Source organism: Nestor notabilis, unplaced genomic scaffold (genome assembly GCF_000696875.1).
Source record: "Nestor notabilis isolate BGI_N333 unplaced genomic scaffold, ASM69687v1 scaffold6081, whole genome shotgun sequence".
NCBI lineage: Eukaryota > Metazoa > Chordata > Aves > Psittaciformes > Psittacidae > Nestor > Nestor notabilis.
The window spans coordinates 60,096-79,380 of NW_009915031.1; the positions used below are offsets into that span (position 1 = coordinate 60,096).

The window sequence follows — 19,285 nt, forward strand, 5'->3', positions numbered from 1 at the left end:
GCTACCTTCACCTATAGAGGTGTCCTCTTCACAACATAGTCTTGAGCCTGTATCCCTCAGAAGAGGTGGAAGGAAGCTGAGTTCCCTGGCTGTATATTCACAGAGAGGAATTCCAGCAACATGAGGCAATAGTAGAAGCATCCATAGGACCTCTCTGCTGTCACTCCAGTGGGGAGAAAGATTTCTCCCCATTAGGTTCTTAACAAATATCCTCAGGGATTGGCCTGATTACTGGAGTTGCAAACTGGGGACACATTTTGCCTCTTGTAGCCTACATGCCATCAGCTGATAAAACTAAGCTAGGTTTTTTTCATCTCAGGGAGGTCAGAAACTATTAACTGCTGGAAGTTTTGCACTCTTAAGGTTTCAAATTTGTAAAACAATTTCTTCTCCAACTCCCTGAAGCTCTGAGCACCACATTTTAGCCTTGGAGAGAGGTTTTACAGCTACATAGATATGCTGAAGCACCTGGAAATTGGGGTTTATAATGGAAATGCTTATAGGCCATTAACTACAGCAGTGCTAGAGGTCATCGTTATAATGGCTTTAAATAAAAATTGTCAGCTACAAATTATTTTTAGAGATGAGTGTGTTCTACTGTCAAGTGTAACTGGTGAAATCAAAGGGGATATATGAACTGGGCATGCACAAGATCTTACAGGAAGAACAAGAGCTGCTGCAGAAAAGAAAGACAAACCCATTTCTTGTTTACACAGGAAGATGCTTGAGTGTAGTTTGCATCAGTGAATAAGAGTCCCTAAGGGGAAAATACAGCTTCCCAGATAGAGCATATGACAGGATTTTTATCTCCTCAGCACATTTTAATATGTAGCAGCAGAGCATCAGACAGGAGCTATTTCAGGCAGATGTGTTTCTTTTTCTGGCCTATAAGAAAACATTGTCTTGTTACTTTTGTCATTATGTGATGGGTCATAGCTGACTGTACAATAAGTATTCTCTACTTCACCATGACTTAACTGTGAGCCTGGTTTTGCCCAGATCCTACCAAGTTTGGTGTGTAAAAGTGTTGTTCCTTGCTAGCTTTTGCCTTTAGGAAGTCATGAGCTAAAGCAGCTCAGAAACCTTTGGCTTTGTCCGTCTCGTGTCATAAATGAACATTTCCACCTCTTTGCTTCTGCCATCACATCTGCCACAGCCTGCCCAGAGAAGCAGTGGCTGCCCCATCCCTGGCAGTGTTCAAGGGGCTTGGAGCAACCTGCTCTAGTGGAAGGTGTCCCTGCCTGTGGCAGGGGGTTGGAACTGAATGAGCTTCAAGGTCCCTTCCAACCCAAACCAGTCTGTGATTCTATGATCTATGGAAAGTCTTACTTCTCTGGCACAAGGGTCCTCTGTATCCTGGTGCACACTCGCAAGTGCCATCCTCTGGGGAGCAGGATCCTCCGTTCTCACAGTTACAGGAGATGGAGCAGTTTGGTCCCCAGCGGCCCTGAGTGCAGATATTGTCACAGTGGATACCTACAGATGCAAAGGCACACATTAGGCTTCACACAGCTTAATCTGCTCATTGATCAAAGAACTGGACTGATACTTCATAGTACATCACAGAGCAAATAAAGAAGCCTGGAAAGGAAATCACTATCCTTTTATCTGCTTAATAAAGTGAAAACTAGGAAAGTGCCAAAAAGGTGAATTTTGTAGGTGTTGTTGGGCTCTTGTTCAGTCCTTAGCACGATTACAGAAACTCTGCATGCCACCTGAGAGATGAAGGTCAGGAATTGCTTTAAAGTCACAAAATATCTCAAAAAACTGGTCTGGAAATACGCAGTTGATTGAAGTCTGGTTACTTACCTGGTGTGTTGGAAGACCTACAAAGAAAAATCAGGGTTCTGCAAAAACATGTCCAGTATTTGGGTTCTTGAACATATTCAGTTCTGTGTTGTGTATGGTGCACTTCCTGGCATAAAGTGCTCTGGTTTGTTATGCACATACACCACATCCACCCAAAGCTCTCTGAGTTCTGTTAATGAATGGGGTTCTGGTCTAGCAAATGGCCATATGTGGGCACAGGCTGATTATTTGCATGTTAAATGGAGACTGAGATCTGCCAATCCAGCTCCAAGTGCTTCCCAGAGTTGTTGTTTGATATTCATTATTACAAAAAGCAAAGCTTGGAAACACTGAAAGAAGCACACAGCCAGAAAGCTTAACATGAGGATGCTGGCATTGTTTCAACTGGTTTTAACTGGTGACTTTTAAAAACAACCTTGTGCCATGGCTTGTCACATACAGATGTAACCTAAGGATTTGATCCTGCGCACCACGATTTGTCCAAGAGGCTCTTACTCCACTGGGATAAGACAGTAGCAATACCTGCAATTAGCAGAGCTATTTGCATGATCAAGGGCTCCTTGGATTGAAAAAGCTTTGCAGGATCATGAACTAGGAGAGACTTTAAGCAGTGCCAGCTGCAGGGAGTGGCAGCAGCAGCAGCACTCTGTAGATACAGATAACAACAGAAAAAGTGAATCACAGGCTGGCTTGAAAATCTTCCTAACAACATTACCACACCAGGTGCCTTACAACTGCAGCATGGAGATTTGATGGTCTACACGCACCCTAGCCACACTTTCAACATGAAGATGTTCTTTATCATCCATGCACATGTCCCCACTGCACAATGGGATAAATGCAGACAAGGGCTCCGAGAGCCCCAGCCTCAGCCAGAGGTTGGATTAGCACCTTGCTAAGGAGAAATACAATCCCAAGTAATTTCCTCCACCTGATAACTTCATCTGGATGCTACAGGTAATGGACTGTATTTGTGAAGCTGTGATCTGTACAGTCACCAAACTTTGAGGATTATTAAATCAGCTAGAAGTCATTATAAACACACTTACAGTGCAGTTTTAAGTTGGTTTTATAAATCTCTGAAGTTAATACAGTAAGAAATACTGCAGAGCCATATTTCCCTTTTCTGAAGATTAATCACACAATTATAATGTCCCTTCCTAGAAAATCTTAACCAAGTCTGGCAAAAGTACAGTTTGAAATGGGGTTTCTAGTAATACATGATCCTAGCTTTATTTATAAAGAGGCATGGTCCATGCAGTAGAGCTTAATAAAAACCACATTAAAATGCAGTAAAAACATAATACAAGCTCAATCCTTTGATATCCAAGTAAAAAGTTATGGAAAAAAAGTAATGAAAAAAGAGGCAAGGAACATCTGTGTTAATAAAATCAAGAAAAACAATTATTTTAACACAGTCTTCCCTACTCCCTTTGAAATCAAACATATCCTTGGATTACTTACACAGTAGATGTTTTGTGTGTACATTTATGTAATACATCTACAGCACTCTGTAATTAAAAAGTCAAACAATAAATTGTAAATAAATAAATGCATTTGGTATTTATACATCCATATATATGATCATTTATCGTTGTGAGAGTCTCAGCGTGAGCTCCCAGAATTGAAATTGAGACACAAATGTAGAAAAATGTGTATCTTTTCCTCCTGACTGCAACATTAAAAACACAATTCTCTCATCGTCAATGGGCTATTTATACATGGAGACAATTAAACAGCATTATTTCTTGTCTCTTCTGGCAAAGTTTGGGGAAGAATGACATTGGCTCCTTTCTCTTGAAAGGTAGCTGAATTAGAATGCCATGGCTGTTCCGTGCAGCAGCAAAGTCCTTCCTTTAGTAATGAATAATGAGGGATGTCTTCCCGCTCCTAACGAAGGCAATGAGTCATTGTGAAGCCGATTGTTGTAAGGAAATGGAAAGAGGGGGGAAGAGGAAGCCTTCCAGAAGACACTGATACCCATTATAGCAGTTATTTATTTGTACGTTTTCAGAAGACAACCAAGAAGATGCCGCAATCAATTTTTATTACTTTATATTACTCTAAGTTAATTCTCGTGGAAGACTTCATTTTTGGAGGCTCCTACACACACTGAATAGCAAATATAAATGAGAAATTAAAATTGCATCTGGACATGCATCTCTTAGGGAATTGTGGTAAAAAAAAAGCACCTTAATTTTACAATCCCCTGACTTGAAGCATATGCAGGGGGAGTCCATCCCTCCCAGCTCCTTCAGAGCTGGAGTCAGTGAGGCAGCAAGTGGCATAACGGAAAATTTTGATATTTACTTAAGGAACTTGCTGATGAACATTTCTGGTAAACAATTAGTTTCCCATTGCCAGAAATACAAATAAATGCTGAAGCTGACACATCTCTCTTATCTCATGTCACGACCACAGATTTCTGACTTATGAACAAAATCCTTGTTTCACAAGCACGTTATAGAATCAGAAAGACAACTACCAGAAGTCCTTGAAGCTGCAGGAAGCAGTTCTATACATAAACTCTATTGCCTAGATACCAGGAAATTATCTTACTGCCTCAGGCTGTAGTTCACAATTGCAGATACTAGTATAAAATTACACTTTCAAGACCTTAAACAATGTTCTGGGAGTGAATTGTAAATGAAATTCACATGACTTACATAAATTTGTAGTTACCCAATAGTATGTGGGCAAAGGACATTTGCACTCTCATGCTGTAAACCACAGTCAAGGTAAGAGCTGAGACTGCTGCGGATTTTAACTCAGCCTGTGAGATGGCAGCCACAAAACCTCCACATCCCAGCATGGACTCAGGGTGCTGGATTGCTGCAGACGCTGTCTGCTCTCCAGCAGGATTTCCACTGCTGTCCTTTGGACTGCCCTGTACATGGAATTCAGTGGACAGACCCCGGAGTAGCTTCACTTCCCACTCCCCATACCATCTTCCATTGGGTAGGAAAAGCAGCAGGAAGTGCCTCAATTGCTGTTGTGTGTATTGTGAAAAACCCAGTCTGGAATGAACTGAACCCACCAGAACAGTCATGACCCCTTTAAGGGACAGCTACATGGGAGAGCTGTTCCAACCTCTTCCTCCTTAAGGGCCCTTCCAGGGCAGTTTACTATCAAGTGGCAAAACAGCTGCTGTCTGGGACATCAGGAATACCCAGAGTATCTCAAGCCCAGGCTTCCTGAGGGTGAAGCAATCAGGTTACGCAGGTATCTTCCAATGGAAAGCTGAAGATTGTACCTCAATACAGGAAAGCAGCAGAGATAGAGGTAGAGAAGGAAGCATGTCTGTCAAGAGCACTGGCTGACGGAGTCTCCTTAAGCCATGTGTGCTTTATGGTAGTAATATATATCATATATTGTAGTCTAGTTCTGCTGCACAGGGTCTAGAGGGGTGTGCCTGGTCACTCAATGTGATATAAGCTGGTGTCTGACTCTACAGAACAGTGTAAATTTTTACCAGATGAAGTCAGTTCTTTGTATTAGAATTTACATGGAGCTGTGAAGGGTTCAGCTACCATCCACACAGCCATCATGAAAGGGAGCAAAAAAACAGAAAAGAGGAAAAAACCAAAACCCAAGCTGTACAACTGGGATGCGAGGTCTCTAATGAAGAGCTACTTCATACACTGTGTCCATTAATAACCTTCAATGGCTTCAACGCAAGTTTGTCAAAGTAATGCAGATTTAGCACTGCCTGTAACTGCACCACGCTGAAGGACTTTGGAGGGTGAAATTCCTGAAAGCCAGACATAAGCAGAATTCCCTTTTCCCCCTCTCCGGCTTACTTGTGCAATTGCACTGTGCTTGGGGATTACGTCTCTAGATCTTAATAAAGCCTGCCATTGTTTCTCTGCCTTGTCTCCAGACAGCTGGAAACTAATACTCCAGCCACAACAGAAGAACAAAAATGGATGGAATAAATGAAAGCCAGTGGCCTATTTTTGACCACTGCTATCCCCTTGACAGTAGCCTCTGCAGCAGGGCCTGCACGCTGCCCAGCATCTAATTATATTTCAGGGATGTAGGAATTTGATAAATTATAGGATGTGGCTCCCTTCCCCTCCGTGTACTTTAATTTTACATCTCCCAGTGTACAACTGTAATTATTTCCCTGAATAAGATCTTCAGCTCTTTTTTTTTTTTCAATAGACACAATCTAAAGACAGATGCAACATCAATTAGCAATGACAGGAATGATTCTGGCAGACATTTGAATCTAACACAAACATTGTGCTCTCTTCCACCTGTCTTTCAACATGACATGAAGTCATAATAATCTCTTATTTCTGACATTTGAATAGCTTTGGAGAAAAAAAAAGCTTTTTATGCATAAATAGGCACTGGATTTTATGCACCAATCCAGGGGAGGCCTGGAGTTTGGTGAGTCATGCCTGGCTTTGATCTGGAATGTCTGGGAGCTTTTGGCTCTGGCACTACTAAGCCCCAATGGTGGTTTGTCTACCTGTTGACACGGCGCATAGCAGCAAAGCCACCAGAGTAGCAGTGCTGCTTCAATAGCACAAAATAGCTTAATGATTAGAGCTGCAAGGCTATTTTAGATAAGTAATTGTAGAAAGTGGGCCAGCAAGCACTTAATGGTACTGAAATTAGGTATGGGAATGTATCACTGAATGTGATCTCTAGATTTCTAGAGCCATATGTCCATATTTTCTTTACCCTTACTCTCTTCTCTTTCCCCAGTACTCTTATTGCTGTTATACTTCAGTTTTCCCTATAAATTCTATGTAAATCAGCTTGGTGTTTGAGATTGGATCAGTATGCTTTCCTTAGGGATTATTTTGCTGCTTCAGTCTATAAAGAGTAAAAGAAAATTCAATATGAACATAAGAAAGAACTGTCCAGTTACCTCTGGATCAGCTGTTCAGAGTTGTTACGACAGCAGACAAACAAGAGTTCATAAAGAATACTTGATGCTCTTCTATCGCTTTTTGCATCTTCATAGTTATTCCTACCTGAGGCAAACTCTGAAGTATCTGTCTCAGATCCAGTCAGAAGCACCACAGCACAATCCGTGACAGCTCAGCATTTAAGGATGCTGAAGAACAAGAAAATCTGCTTGGGAAGGGCAGCAGATAAAAGAAAAACATAAAGGGATCTCTCATAAAATTAAATAGAAACATTAAGAACTGATGGCTGCTCATCCAGTCTGCAAATTAGCTATTTTTGTTTTTATATAGTGAAACTATTCAACAGAGATAACACCAGCCACATTTGCATTATCTATGAACTTTTGTGGTGTTAAAAGGCTTTTCTAACTGCTTTTTTGCCAAATTGGTGCAGTGGAGCCCTTACCTTGCTGAGAGTTGTTCACCGGTGGCCTTCAGAGGGGGCAACCCCTGGGTGTAACAACCCATCAGTCTAAATGAAAGCTCCATGATCTGATCCTAAATAATGAAGAATAAGCCTTTCCCTGCAGCCAGTGAAAAATTCTAAATTGACTCTTCTCTCATCATTGCATGGGCGATTTATGCACCCATTAATGTAAGTATTTTTCTGAAAGTAATATACTTACAGCCTAATGCACCTCTGTGGAGCACTAATCGTACCCCTTTTTTTAATTATCTAGAGAAAACTCCAGATATGAATCATGCAACTCAGGGAATTTATGCAATAAAAGCTTTTGAGGCAAGAGACCTACCTCACAAGAAATGGAATAAGTCAAAATATTTGTGGAAATTAAGGATTATCTTGTTCCCTTTGCTACAGGATATTCTCCAGGGTGCACTATTGCAGGAAGAAAAGTTGCCAGTAGCAGAAAGGGCAGATCGTGAAGCAAACAGTACTAAAAGGAGTCAAGACTTGTCCAGTCCTGCTTCACCTTTAGGACACTTCATTCCTACTACTTTTCAAAGTCTGGACATGATGTTGGGGCAGGAAGGAAGAGAGTGCTGGGAAGATCCAAGACCTTCAGCAGGTAAACAGGAGGGAGGAACATGTAAGTGGGAATAAAAACATACTGCTTTCCTGACTTTTAAACATTCAGGCCCCCAAGCTAAGCCATGAGCTACAAACACTTGTTAGCAAGAGCTGTTGTACACCTGAACGTGTGCAAACCTATTGCCTTTAATATCACTGACTGAAATTCAACCTCTTCTCCTTTGTGTTGAGCAGGAAGGAAGATGTTTACATTTGTCTCTGCAAACACTTTCACCAATAACATATAAATACAATGCTGTAGCTTGCTGGCTGCTTATTGAATGATCTTTTCTTTTGCTTCTTTCACACACAGCACGCCAGCATCCAGTATTTAGTCTGCTGAAATGTTCACAAATCATTTTTCCCCACTTCTCGCCCACATTTATTTGTAGGTGAAGGCATTGTACACACAGCCTAGCTTATATATAGAATGCCTCCATGTTAAAAAGGAAAATGCTTGCATAACTCTAGCATCAGGTTTCATTTTTTTAGAACCCATTAAGTTAGCATTATCCAGGATGCCATCCAAGCTCTTTAATCTTTTCACATGAATTTAAAAGCTGTCCTTTAGTAAGTGAAAATAAATACAAAGATGAATGAATTTGTATCTCTTCTGTGTTTATAAGATTAATACTGCAATCATTTGCATGCACGCTTAAGTTGAGCAGTAGGCTTACTGCAGATTCTAATTATAGTCCAAGGGCCTGATCCAACACCCACTGAATGAGTGGCAAAAATCCAACCGATTTCACAGAAGGTGAAATACACTCTAAAGCTGGCACAGGACAAACACAACTGAACCTCACTCGGATGAGAATCTGAAGCCCCCCCGATATCTGCCAAGGAATGCACAGACATAATTAATGTCAGGACATCAATGGAGTCTTTGATATAACTTCATAATTCATATTTTTGAAAATTAGCCCTATATCAGCATGAACTATACTTAAAGGTTCCTGTCGAAGAGAGAATTTTTAAGCACTGCCTGACATTAAAATCTTATCAACTCGCTTGAAATTAAGTCAATGAAAAATTAAAGCTAATTTCTAATAAGCTTATGTTACATTCATTGACTAAAGGGCACTTGTCGAATCCAGAGAATAAGCACACCTTTTCATATGGAAACGATCCTCACACTTGAAAGGCAGAGGCCAGAAGAGAGGCTAAAATGAACCATTTTAGACTGACTAAAAATTTTCTGTCTGTTTAAAGCTAATTGAAGGATACAGAACAATCACAGAAATAGAATATGAATGTAAAAATCTGGGATAAGACTGCCAAAAGTGATCACCGCAAAAACATGGTTTAGATAATGGGATTAGACATCTACAAAACACATGTTTACTAGGGACTTACTATTACTCCATTAGAATATTTTAGGCTGCGTATTCCAAACCAAGAGAGTATGAAACAGTCTGATGTGGAAAAAAATAAAAAGCCAACCCACGACATAGTGAATTTGAAACCACTGTGGGTCTCTCCAGCAAAAAACCTGTAGGTGCATAAAACAAGTCCTAGATCTTTCTGGTTTTAAAGATACACGGAAAAGTCAGCTACCAATTATATCAGTGTGCTCTTGGAGTTCCTCTATTAATGACAATAGAATTATCTTGGCTTCAGCCTAGCACAACTGAGGATGGGAGCTGGCCCTCAGATTATAAAGCAGATAGTGCTGCAACATAAGAAAAGTCATATTAACACAAGCAAACCCATTTTATGGAAAGACAGATGGAAAGTTTTTTTCTTCTTCAAAGATATACCACCTTCTTGCAAAGAACTCAGGAAAAGTGAAGTTAAAAATACCTTAGAGCTCCCTGGCAGTGGTCAGTGTTTCTTTAAAATTCAAAAAGCCCTTCCCTTGAGTAACAGCCTTATCAGCTCGACTGAATTAATGTGCCCACGGGAGGGAAGAAACCTGTTTCTGGGTTTGAGTGACAGTGCAGATGTCGCTTGCAGCCTGCAAATTCTCACAAACATGAAGTCTCATTCCTCAGAGCTCACCTTATCTGTGACCAGTCAACGTTTCCCAGCCCCATTAACTCCCTTATACGATCACATGTGGAAATTCCGACAACTCGAAGCTCCCATGAACTACTGTACAGTATTCCTGGACATGATAAGAGACAACCAGGGTTTATGTTGCTGGCAATGTAGTAAAGTCATTGAGGTTGGAAAGAACAGTGAAATGTGTGTTTTGATTTCTGTATATAACAGCAAAGAGGGAAGCTGCTCTTATGAGACGTGAATGAAGCCCAAAGGTGAAAAACACCACCACCACCATCACGACAATAATGAGGTGCTTCTTCCTTACCAGCATATATCATTTTCATACCTGTATGTGCCATCCTGATTAAGTAAGGAAAATCTATGAGGGGTTCTTTTATAATTAACTATGGGATGTACCCTCTTGTATTTTCCATCTTATGTCTACTGTAATATCCTATTTTCCCCACATATGTTTATGGGATGTTAAAATCTTCTGAATAAAGTTCAGCTTTGGCTATTCAGAAAAGCCTCTGAGTAAAGGAGTTCAGTGGGTAATTGAGATAAAATCATGACTGCAGTGTTCCATAAAAAACAGAGCACGATACAAAAAGAGACAGACAGAACCAAGATTCAGATAAGACAGCATTTCAGATTAAAGGCATTCAGATAAACAGGATTTTAACTGACCTTAACATTTACAGGAATGGAATATATCCCCCTGCAGATCACTTCCTATTTAATCCCACTGTAATATCTGAAAGGTTAACAAAACACACACTGCCACAATTAACTTGAAGCACATTGATTTGTTACAAGGAGGAAATGAGCTTGCTGTGAATATCAGCCAGGCCTGTGGCTTTCCTATCTGTAATCTGCTGTCCAACTGCACAAGGCGGACATGCTCAGGTCTTAGAGACAGGATGAGCAATGGCTGTGTCTGGCTTCCCAGAGAGTCCTGCTGACCTGGCTCAGGTCAAACACAAAGGGGGCACCTCCCAGAATTAGAGGACAGGCCAGCAGCTATGACCAATTCAATTATTGGTAGAACCAGCTGAAGGCTATGTAGTAATAACTAGTTGGTGTCAGTGAGGAAACATGCTCCATCAGCCACCTTGAGGAAAGAGGATCAAGCTGATAGGGTTTGCAGTTCAGTTGGCAAAACCCATATGGCTTAGCTGGAGCTGCAATTTCCAGAGCCACACAGCATTACATCTAACAGAGGAACGTTGCTTCCCCATGTTCTCCCTAGTTTCTGACCCACCCAGCAAGGCTACCAGGGCAGATGGTCCTTTTCCATCCTGTTTCAGTTTATTTGTTAAGAAAGAGGAACCTAATTGAAAACACTGATGACCTTCTCCCTGTCACTGAGCACCCAGGAGAGGAGGCTGCATCAGGGCCAGCTGAGACTGATACCTGCTTCTCTAGGACCTATTTGCTTGCAAAGGACTTTCAGGAAATGCTCCACCACACAGCTTTTCTGTGCTTCCATTCTCTCTGCGGATTCAGCATGTGCAAGATCCCTACTTAACCAAATGCAATTAGCATTAAAGCACTCCATTTTCAAGCAGTTTCATTTTAACCTGAATGCACAAAAAATTAACACATCTTCCACAAATGACAAGTATGTTGGGAGCTTAAAGGTATGTGCGCACACAAACACACACAGAGCTGCAAGCACAGAAGCCATACATGTCTAAAATGCATGGCAGAAGTGGAGTAAGAGACCCTTATTAATCTTTAGACAAGTCTAATCAGTCAAGAGTTGATCCTGCTGCAAGCTACATTTTTGCTTATTAACCTAGCAATAGATATGAACATGTCTTCTTTTGATTTTAAGGGTTATATCTATATTTCTCTCTGTATATTTATATATACGCACACGAAGTTACGTGTATGCAGTACTGGTGCAAGCTGGAGAACTCCATTCAGTGCATGGCTGAGCCCTCGTTGTTATTGCAGCTGACATCTGCTTCCCATGGAGGAAAATTCAGCTCTGCATTGAGTCAGCAGGTCACAGATCTGATTTTGTCCCACATCTGAACAAGTTGCGCTTTGCCTGTATCGCATGAGAGCCTTTTGCCAATGCGGTTTTGGTCTTTTCTGTACAAATGCTATACTTGCCTTGCTATCTACAAAGCCATTTGTAATACAATGTGCCTAACTACGTAGCTGGGTAATTTTTCCACGTGCAATTCCCCGCTGAATTGAATGGAACCTGTATATGCATGTCTCCAAGCAGCTTGTTTCCACTGTGCTCATTTATGCATACAGCTGGTTTGCACAGCTCTGTGATCTCCTGGTTGATATATGGGAATCTCTTCATCATCTTCCCATCTGCCAGGTACACTCAGCTCCTGGAAATTACTTTCCCCCAGCTGGTACACATGGAAGGGCATTGTCCTGAATAATAGTCTTGATGGGTGGCAGTCACAACACAGTAAAAGGATGGTAGGCTGCTATTAACTTACATTGTATGCTATTTTTTACATGCCTTTTTTTCCTTCTTTTCCCACTCTTCCTCCATGCTCCCACCATCTATCAGTCTTTGAAGGTTTATATCAGTAACATCTCAACAACCACTTTAAAGAAAATGGGTTCAATCTTCTCCTTGATCTTTACATAAAACACTGACATCAAGAAGACATCCCACATGTGGGATGAACATACAGAATATGCTGTTTCAGATGAAGTTTTGTGGCTATTAGGATCAGAAAGCCACGTGAATTCTCTGTCTGGCATGAGTGGGCAGGAAAAGCGTCAGATGTTCCATAATCCTGAACTTTTCTGATCTTTTTCAGGCCATGCCTAGTTAGTACCAAATTCAGAAAGCAAAAAAATTAAGCCTGAATTATTTATCATGTCATATGTATAAAATGCACTGAAATAAACATCTTGGCCCAGTTCACAACAACTACAGATAAAATTTTGCCTAATACAGAAATTAAAGAAGGACACCACAAACATTATTCTTACCTTTACTTGGAGTAACTTGTACTTTTATCTGCATTTGATGTACATTTACAGATGTGGATGGGAGTAAGTATAAAGTATTTACTGCAAATACCTTTGAGAAGAAGCCAAACCTTTAGACTTCATTGCCTGCAAAGTGCATTTCCTGAAGTTTCCTCTGGAATGTTACATCCAGAAAGATGTGCAATAAACTTTTAGAGGAAGTGTGTATAAATATATCTCTTTAATTTACTGTACTTTTAAAGACCATTTCTCCCTTGAAGAAACTCACAGTGGCTACAGGAAAGCCTACCAACTGTTTCTCTGACGATCCTCAAGTAGAGTTTTAAAGCCTGATAGATGGATATATTGATGGTGAAGAGGCTCAAAGAAAGATGAATGCAGCCCAGTGAATAAAGAATGCAAGCTAGAGGAGAGGATACTAGTGAGCTTATAAAGTGGATTTTCTTGGGGGAAGAATGCTCTTTTCAGGGATGCCTGCTCACTATCCCTGAACTGTAGCTTTGTTGTAAGCAGTGTAGAACTTCCTGGTTTTGCATTTTATTTAATTCTTCAAAGGTTTTTTCCCCTGTAGATTCTAGGTTTAATTTCACTTCATGCTTCTAGGAGCTGAGCTGCTGCGGCGATGTTCTCTCCATCAGAAATGGAAGACATGCACTATTTAAGGTGTAAATGAAGGGGTAAGCTGACAGTATCCCAAATGGCTGCCGGATCTACCTGTCTTGCTCCGTATAGTCTTCCAACTTGTTGGGAAAACAATTAAATTTTCCAAATGAATTGCTGTTAATATAAATGCATTTTGATTGCCAGTGCTACTGGTGGTTCTGCAGTTATGGGCAAGAATCTAAGTTTATTTCCCTCTAGGGCCTCTACAGAAAACTGAGGGAGATTAACTAGTATTTTAGGCAGCTAAGTGTGAAATACCAGTTGGGTCAATAACTTGCCCCTGCTGCTGTTCTGTTAGCTGTCGAAAGCTGGCAAAGAGACATGTCAGTGTGGAGTCAAGTGCAGGTCTGATTGTACTGAGACCTCCAGCCTGGACTCGCTGACTTCTCGGAATATTCTTCCCTGCGTCTGCGTAATCACAAGAACTCTGTCATACCAGCATTGACCTGCTCTCCATAACCACCCTTCTGTGTGACAAGAAGGGCAAACAGCAAAAGCATAAAGACTTCTTGTAAAGAATCTGAGTTTTTTCTGATGGAGCAGCTGTGATGACTGTCAGCATTCAGAAAACACCTCTGCATCCCAGGTATGACGGTCCCAGGATTAACCAAACCACAACCACACCCCCATGGAAAGGGCTATTCAAGGAGAAAAGCTCTGCAGGACTTCCAGATGATCTGCAGCCCTCCTGAGGATTCTCTTTACAGAAGGCTAACATCTGGTTCCAGTTTTGGAGCCATCTTCAACTAATCTGAATACAAATTTAATGATGCCAGTTATTGTCACCATCACAGTGATTTAAATATGGTTAGGTTCAGCTGATCTTGTCTCCATCTGTTATTTAAAGGTTTGCAGTCACAAGTCCAGTGCTATAACTGATGCAATAAGCCAAGCAAAACAACCCCCAAGCCCCCACCAAATAACAAAACCCCCAAGGTTCACAAAGGTAATGGCTAATTTTACCTGTCCAGCCTGCAAGACAGCAGCAGTAACCGGTGACAGGATCACACCCATCTGCATGGCTACAGTCACAACGTTCACTGCAATTAAGACCATATGTTCCATCCTTCCAAAAATATAAATAAAAAAGTCTCTCAGTAATCAGTTTTTTGTTCTAAAATGTGCAAAATCATCCATCATGTCCCTCAATGCTGAGTTGCATTTTTTAAATTAACATACAGGGAGGATAAAAACAACTCAGTGTGTAACATTTCTATAGAGAACCAAATGAGGAATCACTTTAAAAAATGATGTTCAAGCAAATGCAGATAACAGAGCAATAGCTCTGATACAATATAATGCAAAATAGAACACATATACTTGACTGCCAGAATGCCAATCTGTTATTTACACATAATTTCCTTCAGATATCCATAGGCAAAAAGAGACATTGATCTACTATACTTTTAGAAAAGATACATGGACTGTGGTTTTAATGGGGGTGCAAGACACCCCAATTGTACTTACAGGACACGGCTGGTCACAGTACTCCCCTTGCCATCCAGGTGAGCAGAGACAAAAGCCATCAGCTGGTCTGCAGGCTGCTCCGTTAGTGCAGGAACATGTCTGGTTACAGTTAAGACCCCAGCTTCCACTTGAACATGGAATAGAGCAATCCACTCCTTGCCAGCCTAAGGGAACATATGAGAGAATATTTGGGATGTTTTCATGAAAAGAGCAAGGTAGAGACAGCAGTTTGAAAAGTGCAGGTCTTTGATTCTAGGACCTGTGTCCTCCTGATCTTGAAGTAAGTGGGGGAAATGTCTTTAAACTGACAGAGGGGAGATTTAGTTTAGACTTTAGGATGAAATTCTTCCCTATGAGGGTGCTGAGGCGCTGGCACAGGGTGCCCAGAGAAGCTGTGGCTGCCCCATCCCTGGCAGTGTTCAAGGCCAGGTAGGACACAGGGGCTTGGAGCAACCTGCTCTAGTGGAAGGTGTCCCTGCCTGGGGCAGGGGTTGGAACTGGATGAGCTTTAAGGTCCCTTCCAACACAAACCACTTTGGGATTCTGTGTTTCTATGATAAATTAAGACCATTTTGGGGTCAAAGACTGGTCCTTTATTTATGACTTCTCAACTTCATCTACTAGCATCTATTCATACAGGAGGGCAATACAGGTATCACTGTGTTGGATGCTTCCCAGATTCAGGTATCTGATGCCTTTCTGGGACCTGCTCAGGCAGCACAAGATAGAGCAGTACTGTCTGGCAGGGTGGAGACCTGCTGATCAGTGAAAATGCAGGAAACTTGCCATTTGATGCTGCCTGTTTCTTACCTCATATTTTTTTTGAGAATGATGTTTAATACAAAGAAGCTATTACACCTAAAAAAAGATCAAGGCCATCATTTCTAACCATTAAGGCTCAAATCTTAACTACCAGCCACACAATGGCTTTCATTACACTGCAGCTGTATGTAATGGAGTTGAGCAGTAACTCATGGTTTATACACCCTCATTAAATGGGGTTCTACAGTGATCCATTAATTCATGTTTGAAATGCCAGATTTTATCGTTATTTGCCTCACTTTTGTTTTAGGGATTATATATGCCACACAGGCATAGCTCATGTTGGGATTCTGGGGGAGGGTGCTGCTACACAGGGAGCAGAAGAGACACTGTGCTATGGAGCAGTACAAGAGTTCTTAAGTGATTGCTGAATACATGACTTATGCTCACTACCAAGCAAATAAGGGAATTCTGGACATGTGTGGGAAGAGAAGATGTCAGTCTTGCAGAGATAGTCTGGAGCAGGCAAGACTTCTTGGTTCCCTAGATAAAAGACAGCCCCATCCTGCAACCCCGTGTCAGCTCAGGAGACAGAAGATACCTGAACATTTAGATTAGATATTAGGAAGCTCTTCCCTGTGAGGGTGCTGAGGCACTGGCACAGGGTGCCCAGAGAAGCTGTGGCTGCCCCATCCCTGGCAGTGTTCAAGGCCAGGTTGGACACAGGGGCTTGGAGCAACCTGCTCTAGTGGAAGGTGTCCCTGCCCATGGCAGGGGTTGGAGCTGGATGAGCTTTAAGGTCCCTTCCAACACAAACCAGTCCGTGGTTGTATGGCTGGGGTTTCACTGTGTCACGATACAGGGAGGAAAGGGAGCTGAGGATGGCAGCAAGGGCAGATAGCCAGAGCCCACTCCACAGTACCCAAGTGTAGTGTTGGCAGCTGGGATCAGCTGGAGTCCAGATCACCAGGACAGATTGTGTGAATGAGAGCAGTCCAAGGTGGAGGCAGGCAATCTGCGGGCCAGGGTCAGGCGTGGTGAGGATAGTGATGGCTGGGCACAGCCCAGTGCAATGGGCTAAAGACTACACAGAGCCTCTGCTCCCTGGCCCAGTTGTGTCACTCTGAGTATGGAGGGGACAACAGGGGCTTTTGAGGCCTGGAGAAAAGGGGATGAAAAGTGATAGAGAAAAACCCCAGTAGCCTGGGGATTACTTTGCATTTCCTCTGGAGAGGAGCCATGGCTCTGTCAGCACACTTAGTTCTGTGACCTGTTCTTGCACCAGAGCAGGGAATTCTAGCCCCTGTTCAGGGCAGAGACAGAATATCCAGTCAAGCCTCTGTTGGGTTTTGATACTTGGGCAGACTGTTGAATTACCAACAGGCACAATAAAATAGTGGTGTTACTGACTGCACAGCTGTGCCACTTGAAAAGGGGAGAGGCACTGGTGCCAAATTGCAGACAATTGTTAAATCTGAATTTTGTTTACCTTCTTTGCAATAGCACAGACCATCCACAGGGGAACACGCACCGTCATTTTTGCAATTACAAACTGATGAGCAGTTGGCTCCATAGGTTCCTGCCATGCAGGTAGTGGTGCAGTCATCTCCCTGCAAACCAAAAAACACTGGAGTCAGCTAAAGGGATCAGAATTGCAGGAAATTCCCATCTCTGCACAGGGAGGCTTTCTCTTTCGAAACAGTGAACAGAGTGTTATGAGTTGATTGCTGAATCTTCAGCACTTGAGCAGTCACCGCTGCTTCCCATGATTATGATGCAATTAGTGCTTTGATTGACTTGGAGGAAAGGGACAAGTTTCTGGTGTTTATTCAGCAGGAGGTGGGGAAGTTACAAAAACAAACCTCCTAGAACAGATGTTAGATCATTAAGCAAAACATCACTTACAAAACACTAATCACAAAATATACAGTCTGAAACCGTGCAAAAATTGCTCTGCAGTTCTTGGAAAATATATTCTAAGAATAGGGTAGTTAAAAAGCTAAAGGATCTCGTCCTTCCTCATCTTCCACAGGCTGGCAGAGAGGAAAACTACATGGCAGGTGCATTAGACCTGTTTGATGCATGGCTGGTACCTGCATTTGTTTTCAATTAATTTGAATGAGATTGTGACTTTAGGAAGAATGCTGAACACGGAGTGATGTGCATGTCAGAGAGAGGAGGCACACAGAGCCAGTCTCTGTCCTGCTTCTGCTTCAGGTGTGGTGAAAATGGGGGTAAATACTTGTTACAGAAACATAGACTATTTCGACAGCAGCCTATGGTAAAATGCGTGCGCTGATTAACTTGTGTGGCTGAAAGGAGGGACAGTTCTTGCTAATATCATTCATCTGATGAAACAAGGACATTAAAATGTGAGCACAACTCCTTTAAACCTACTTCTTGAGTCTCCTAGTCTACATACGTTAGCATATACAGGGTATTTCTGCTTCTTTTTCTTCTATGTGTAGTTCTGACTTTCCCATCACAAATTAGCTCCAGAATTTAGTTTTTCAGTGAGTCAAACTCCAGTAATTTAGTTCTATGTCAGAGAAAGCTCCTACACCAAAGTTAAAGAGTAACTACATTGTACGGTGTGACCTATACCATAGCTCAGGGGAAAAGATACTGGGCAAAATATATTTTTGGAGGTGAGAGGCTCCAGTGTTTGATAGGAGGATCCATTTGTCAGGAGATAAATGCACACAGTGTCAGCCTCCCTATGCCATGGCAAGTACCTCCAGGAGCCTGTATATCACAGCCTCAGACACTGAGACAGTAAAAGGAAATACGAACAGATTCCTGAGCACCATAAACCCCATATGCTTGCTGTAGCAGTTCTGCATAGCACCAGGATGACTCAGCCTATTCTATACTAAACCCTTTGGTTTAGGGGAAAGTAAAAGAAACGGATAAAATCTGTGTTGCTCGGAAGTAAATCCTACAAGTCTCCGACTTTTGAGTGGAAGCAGTGTTTGCAGAAGATGCTGTCTTTGACCTTGGTGGAGTAAAACAAGTTCCCCTGAAAAGGCCTGGCAGTAAAAGATGCTGTCTTGACAGCCAGAAAATCCAAAGCAGGCTGCCCCTCATTACCCTGCCAGCATGCCTACAGAATGAGCTCTGGGAACCCAGAGCCGAGCGGGATGGCAGAGGGGCATTCAGTCTCCACGCCTAATCAATCCTCTGCCTTTCTCCTGTGTGTGACAATTAGACAGCCAATTAGTGCCACTTAGAAAGCCACATCTTGTGTGAATGAAACTCCCAACTCATTTCATGTACAACACAGAACTGCTGGTACTGGTAATAATTTCTATGACAACTGACCTTATCTGGATTTGAACTTGTGATCTGGAAGTGAAAGAAAATTCCTTTGAAAAGGAAAGCAGAACAGAGTGATGTGGAGCTAAAACATCCTCTTGGGAATTAGAAAATGTGTCTTGAAGATAGACATTTTAGAGACCAGAGGAGCTCTGGAAAACTGCAGGTTAAGAGAGGAAAAAACAGGTTGGACAGAGCTTTGAGCAAGGTGTCCCTGCCTGAGGTAGGAGGTTGGAACTAAATGATCTTGAAGGTCCCTTCCAACACAAACAATTTTGTGATTCTATGATTCTGAGACTAACTAAAACAGCATCTGGGTCATGGGTTGAAGCAGAAGGTGGATCTCTAGTTCCTGCGG

General features: G+C 42.0%; 1 protein-coding gene across 1 annotated transcript in view; it reads right to left on the reverse strand.

Moving 5' to 3' along the window:
- MEGF11 (multiple EGF-like-domains 11) overlaps positions 1–19,285 on the reverse strand; it is a 203,527-nt gene that overhangs the window by 39,328 nt on the left and 144,914 nt on the right. The window contains exons 11-14 of the mRNA XM_010023922.1: positions 17,102–17,222; positions 14,851–15,014; positions 14,347–14,449; positions 1,330–1,476 (exon numbers count right to left, since the gene is read on the reverse strand). Of these exons, the coding sequence (XP_010022224.1) occupies positions 1,330–1,476; positions 14,347–14,449; positions 14,851–15,014; positions 17,102–17,222 (535 nt within the window). The remainder of the gene's footprint in view (positions 1–1,329; positions 1,477–14,346; positions 14,450–14,850; positions 15,015–17,101; positions 17,223–19,285) is intronic.